At 23.9% G+C, this 6,746-nt stretch overlaps 1 protein-coding gene across 1 annotated transcript; it reads right to left on the reverse strand.

Moving 5' to 3' along the window:
- Positions 1–140: 140 nt before the first annotated feature.
- Positions 141–6,680, reverse strand: LOC126900324 (glutamate dehydrogenase, mitochondrial). The gene is made up of 8 exons (XM_050675970.1): positions 6,062–6,680; positions 4,681–4,881; positions 2,822–2,908; positions 2,429–2,616; positions 2,246–2,362; positions 2,024–2,185; positions 1,667–1,871; positions 141–715 (listed from the first exon to the last, which is right to left on the reverse strand). Exons 1-8 carry the CDS (start codon positions 6,441–6,443, stop codon positions 444–446), a joined length of 1,614 nt encoding a protein of 537 aa, XP_050531927.1. The 5' UTR covers positions 6,444–6,680; the 3' UTR covers positions 141–443.
- Positions 6,681–6,746: the final 66 nt, after the last annotated feature.

Raw genomic sequence — 6,746 nt, forward strand, 5'->3', positions numbered from 1 at the left:
TTTAATAATTAGAAATAAAAAGAATTAACATGTAAATATTTTTTTACTTAAAATATAAAAAAGAATAAAACTTTTTAAATATTTAGTCTTGATATAAATGAATTCATAACAGATTGTTAATAATTACAAATTTATGTGTTTTAGATTTGGAGAATAATCTATTTAATGCATTCATTTTATAAATTTATCTAGTATTATAGTAATACAAAATTTATTTTAAACTATTTTTCAAAACATTTTTCTTCCAATATTTTGTTGTAATTAAAACATATAAAAAAAAGTGTTACTATCTGCAATATTAAAATATTGAACTTTTTTAGTAAACAATTTACAGTATTTAAGTTATCTATGGTTCTAGAAATGTAAGAGAACAAAAGAAAATTTAGAGTAAAAAAGATCAAAGTTTGATTTTGTCAGATGCTTATTACATTTACATTTAATATTTAAAATGTCTGCCCTGCTTCTTTATAGGTAGTGAAGATTTTTTCAATTGAATTGATGTAAGCAGCAGTACGAAGATCTAGACCTAAATTATATTTAACAGCAGTTTTCATAATTGCCCTAGCTGATCGCTCCATAGTGTAATCTAAACCAGAATGTACAATATCTTTTTCAGAAGCACCTGAAATGCGTTTTTGAAAAGCTTCAGATGGTGTAACAGGTATTCTACCACCCACACGGCCAAATCGACGTTCTAACGATTCTTGAACAGATTCTATAACATGAAATACATCAAAATTAATTATTTATAGAATCCAACAGATGCACAAACATAATAGAATAGGAAACTTAAATTTTTCTAGTTAATAAATGATTCTTTTTTGTTAGGATTAATTCTTGAATTAATTATAATCAATGTTTTATAAATTAAATTAAGTACTCTTTAAGAATATTTTAGAACATATTACCCTGCACAATAAATGAGATAGCAACTCAAAAATACAACTTTGAGATTATGAAGTATGTGGATTTAGGTGTTACTCTTTTTACAATAACTTGTAATTAAATATTTGGTTTGAATCAGAATTTAATTAATTAAAAAATTGATAAAATTGTAAGGTTTAATCAGAAAATAAATTTTATTTTTGATCTCCTGAGAAGTAAAAAAAAAAATGAGTTACTGCCTGATTTGTTGTGCATATCAATAAAATGGTTAGACTTAAATTAACAACTTGGTTAGGAGCCAAAATAATAATAATATTTTCTCTGATTTATGGAAATACCTTAAATCATGATTAAGTTTTAAACGAATCAGTTTTTGCATTAAATTAAAGTACTTATTATCTAGTTTTAATTAGTTGAATGTACAAATGTTTAAGCTAATTATTTGAATGTGTAAACGCTTCAATAAATAATTTGACTACAGAAATAAATATTTAATTGGCTTTTAGAACAATAAAATAATTAAGAAAAAAAAATCTCTAACATAAAAATATTTTGTTACATGTTATATTATCAATTAAGTATTAACTGAATAATTAGTATTATTTGGTGCCCTTCTTAGTTCAATGGGAATGCATTCTTTTGTGCTAAGTTATGTAGGTTTTTTCGTCTTCTCTGGCATAAATATAAAGCTTTTCTGAGAGAACATTAAAGATAAATAAAGTAATAATAAGAACATAAAGAGATACAAGTATAATTTTTTAAAAGTGTATTTAAATATTACCTAACAAATGATAGTTAGACTCTCTTTCATATTTAAAAGTCAAACGACCATAGGATACATGGTTCAGATTTTTCAGCCATTCGAAAAATGATACAGTTACACCACCAGCATTGATGTATAAATCTGGTACAATCAAAATATTCCGATCAATTAAAATTTTATCTGCAGCAGGTGTTGTTGGCCCATTAGCTGCTTCACCAATTATCTAAACAAAATGTAAAAAACTGTACTACTTTCAAATAATTAAAAAATTTTTTTTTTATTAACAATAAAAATTTTAATTATTAATAAGATTCATAGTTATTTAAATGAATATTAATTTTAAAAATATTATAATTTGTGTAATAAATAATTTACCTTAGCTTGTATTTTGTGTGCATTAGCAGATGTAATCACTTTTTCAGTAGCAGCAGGTACAAGTATATCACATGGTTCATACATTAGATTCTCACCAGTATATGGCTGAGCACCTGGGAAACCTAAAATTGTACCATTGTCAATTTTCCAGTCTTCTAGTGCCTATAAAAGTATTTTAATTATTTATTGTAATCTGCCAAGCTTAAAAAATATATTTATTACTTTTGGATCAATTCCATCAGGGTTATAAATTGCACCATCGTGTTCAATGACTCCAATACAAGTAGCACCAGCTCTATGTAAGTATCTCATTGAATGCAAACCAACATTACCAAACCCCTAAAAAATAATTATATAATTTTTAACACATAAAACTTAAAAAAAAAACTATTTTACACAACTTACTTGAACAATAAAGGTTTTTCCGCCCCAACCAGGAGTAGTACCAATTAAACTCATATAATTTGCTTCCATGATAAAGTTTTCCAAGCCATGGAAAACACCTCGACCAGTTGCTGAAACTCGACCATGAATACCACCTTGGTTTATTGGCTTACCAGTAACACATGCATGTGCATTAATATCTAAATGCCCTGTTAACATAATAATAAAAAATAAATAAATATAGTTTAAAAACTACTTAATCATTTCATTTGTTTTGTTAATTAAAAATAAAATTTGTTATATTGAAATAACAATATTTTAAATAAAAAGCAGATAACTTCAAATTTCAATTATATTTGAATATATCAGTTATTTTCTATTTAACATAAAGATTTAAAATAGCTTCTATATTACCAATAGTTTTAGCATAGGTATCAGCTATCCAAGACATTTCTCTTTCACCAGTACCCATATCTGGAGCAGGAACATCAACACCTGGCCCTAATATTAGTATTTTTACATTAGAAAAAAAATTAAAAAATAAATAATTGATTCAATCTATTTTTCATTTGTCAACAAAATAATCTGTACTATTATTTATATAGGGTATACTGACCAGGTTCTGATATTATTTATAACTTTTGATGCAGCAAATATTCTGCATATTACTATTTTAAATATTTTGTCCTACTAAATATTACTATTTTTTAAAATAGTTTTCATAATTAAAGACTAAATAAAAAACAAATATTTTTATTGTCTCCAATAAAAAAAAATTAAAATACAATTTTTTTTAAATGGCCATTTTTTAGCTCTATTTTAGCTATTTAATTTTGATGAGTCAATAACAACTTTATGATAAGTACTTATTGATTTACAAACATTTAAATACATAGAGTATATATGTAGTGCAAGCGGAGTGCACATACACCAGTATGAGGAATAATCACAACACACACTACTGAAATGGTATTTATTTTATTTTACAAATAAAAAAAATTGGTTTGTTTCCAATTTGTTAACATTAGAAGTAACTATTAGTTTCTGTATTAAACAACAATTAAAATTTATATAAATATTCATATATACAAAAAATTAGCATATATATATTTTTTTTTTGTGCTATATAGTATGTGTAAGAGTTGTGTATGATTAGTAGTAGTTATGTTTCTGACCTTAATTCAGTCGTATCGGTGATGTGTTCATTGATGTAGGAGTTCAAATATAGTTGATATTCGTGCGTATTTATTCGCTGTTCTCTCAAACATAGTTCATTAATATTTCGATTTAATTCATCATGAAAATCTTATTGTTACTTGTTAGTTTATAATAGAGAGAAAAAGAAAAAAATGTGTTCATTTCAAAAAACAAATATCATAACATATCTTTCTTCTTTTTTTTTTCAAAAACATAACCAACCTTTTATTTTATCTTCTTATCATCTTCTTACGCATGGCAACATTTTTCCAGCGTCGTCACCACATAAAACGAACGCAATAATCCCATATGATGTTGTCGCACATTATACAATAATACATTTACAATAATACTTTAATTTACAATGTTTTATCTAACCTGTACCATTACACTACATACCACTCATTGTAATAAAATGCATGTAACTGCATGTACTCATCTTAAAGTTATTATCAACCCATTAGAAATTTTTATAATAAAATAGATTAAAAATTAGTATTTTGAAATTTCGATAAATAAAAAATTTTATTTTTTTTATTGGAGTCAATATATTTATAAAAAAGAAATATGCTTTTAATACAGTCCAAAATTGTAAAAATTATAAAAAATAAAGTAACACAATATTTGTTGATTAAAAAGTTATAAAAGATGTCAGAAATTAGTAGGACACTAATTCTGTATATTTAAAAATTAAATATAATACATCTTTTATTCAATAAAATATTTATATATTACTTATGAAATACCCATGTTTTTATTTTTGTTTATATATTTTAGATATCTCAATAATTATTATAAACATAATTAATTATTTAAGAAACATAGATAAAATTTATGCATTAATACTAATTTAAATAATGTTATCAACAAAATTTGTTTCCTTTTTAAAATACATAGGGCAATTAATGACCCCTTTGTATTCAATTAAGTTTAATCCATTTATATATTTCATATCACTTCCTACTTAATACTAAATAATTTTCTATTACAGACAGACAATTACTATAGTTAAATCTAATTTTTTTTTTTTTTTAAAACAATACAAAAAATTATAAAATGTACTTAAACAATCATACCAATGAATCCTTTTTTGGCAAGCTCTAATGTGAATCGTCTAGTAATTTGCTCTAGTTCATTTTCAGAATAATTTTTTGGATTTATTTTAATACCAGCTTTTGCTCCACCAAAAGGTACATCAACACAAGCACACTTAAAAGTCATTAAAGCTGCTAAGGCTTTTACTTCATCTCGAGATACATCCAAAGAAAATCTTATACCTATAAATAAATATTAACTATAACAAATATGTTAAGAAGGCTAAGTGACCATAAAAGTTTAAAGAGGGATAGAGCTGAATGCTCCTAATTAATTTTAGGATACTTTTAATTTTTTAAATAATTATAGGAAAATTACTCAATAAAAATTATATTATAGTAATTATAGTAATTCAAAGTAATTTTATTATTTTCAAATCTTTTAACTTTAATTTTATATCATATAATGTTATTATGTAGTGTAATACAATTATTTTTTAATAAAGGCTAATAATAATTGAAAAATTCCATGAAAAATATTTTTATGATATAGAATAAGACCTTGAACTAATTATCAATTCATCCATCACTAATTCAAATGTTGAGAATTCATTAAGCATCATTAGCAATACAAACATATTCATAGTATTCAATTATTGATTTGTGAAGTATCTTTTATTGCAATTCAATATCAAGTGTAACACTTAAAAAAATTCATTGTTCAATTTTAATAAAACTAATTATTTCAACATAACACCAATTAACTTTTTATGAAACAAATAATTTAAAAAAAACAGTATACCTAAAAATATATCTTATCATAATCTTTACAATTTAAGAATTCCCTATCATAATGGTAATTCATAAACACTTATAAATTTAACTAAGATTAATTCAACTGTAAAATTTTTATTATTTAAAAATCAAATTTATAGGTACATTTTTCTAGCTAAATAATTTTGTATGGATTTTTGATCATATAAAGATCTTAGACTTATTAAAATATACAATAATATAAAGTAATATTTTAAACTTGGTTTTGAAATTTTAATTAAATTAACAATTTTTTTTAAAAAATACATCATTTTAGTAGCAACTTATGTTCAAAATAATTATTATAGATGGAAGCTATATCATTAGGTGGGGAATAATAAACTGAATAATAAAAATCTGTATGTATAAGACATATTATTATAATTATATCCTAATGATACAAATACTGTTAATCCAATATAACTACCAATTTTCATTTATTTTTGTTACTAGTAAATATTCAAATAAAAAGCTGTTATATCTTAATCAAAATAGTTAAATTAACCATATTAAATTGTATAAATAAAATAATTCAATTAAAAGTTTATAAAGTAAAATAGTTAAACTACTTTTACTCTAAGAAATCTTATTTAACACATGTAATACTCACCTCCTTTACAAGGTGTTCTATGGGTACTATGTTGTGCTCTATAGCCAGTAATCATCTCATAATCTCCACTATCTCTACGTACTGGAAATGAAGTTTCTAATATATGATCACAAGGCTGCATACCTAGCAAAATTCCTTTAACTTTTTTCCTTTTATCTTCAATTGTCATTTTTGCTTTAATATCTTCAACAAGTTTATCTTCAGCTACTTGGCAGGCACGATGAAAAAAATACTCCACCATGTCAAAAAATCGAGGGTTTTCAGCGGAGGGCACATCCTTTAAATGATCTGGCATTTCATGAAGACCTCGTACACTTAATAAAGATGTTGATTTTAATATACTATCAGATATATTAAGGCCAAAACGACTTAATTTATACATATTGATTAGTAATAAATTAACAAACTAAAAAAATTTGAACAAATTTCTTTATAAATAAATAATGATTTAAAACTTATCAATTAATTATACAATTATATGGATTAAAACTTATTTGTAATAGAACAAGAGGTCCTACACCATTGAAGAATCGGTAGCTAATCACCTAAGTTTAAACTAGTGATTTAAATGCGCTGCCAGAATCTATGAACTGATAGTTAATCTAAAAGATAATTTGCCATAACGTAAAAGAGTTGGAAAAAATTGCAATAAAAAAGCAGTCAATGTTTAGAGCATTCCCTGGTA

This window comes from Daktulosphaira vitifoliae, unplaced genomic scaffold (assembly GCF_025091365.1).
Source record: "Daktulosphaira vitifoliae isolate Bord-2020 unplaced genomic scaffold, ASM2509136v1 Scaffold_3, whole genome shotgun sequence".
Classification (NCBI taxonomy): domain Eukaryota; kingdom Metazoa; phylum Arthropoda; class Insecta; order Hemiptera; family Phylloxeridae; genus Daktulosphaira; species Daktulosphaira vitifoliae.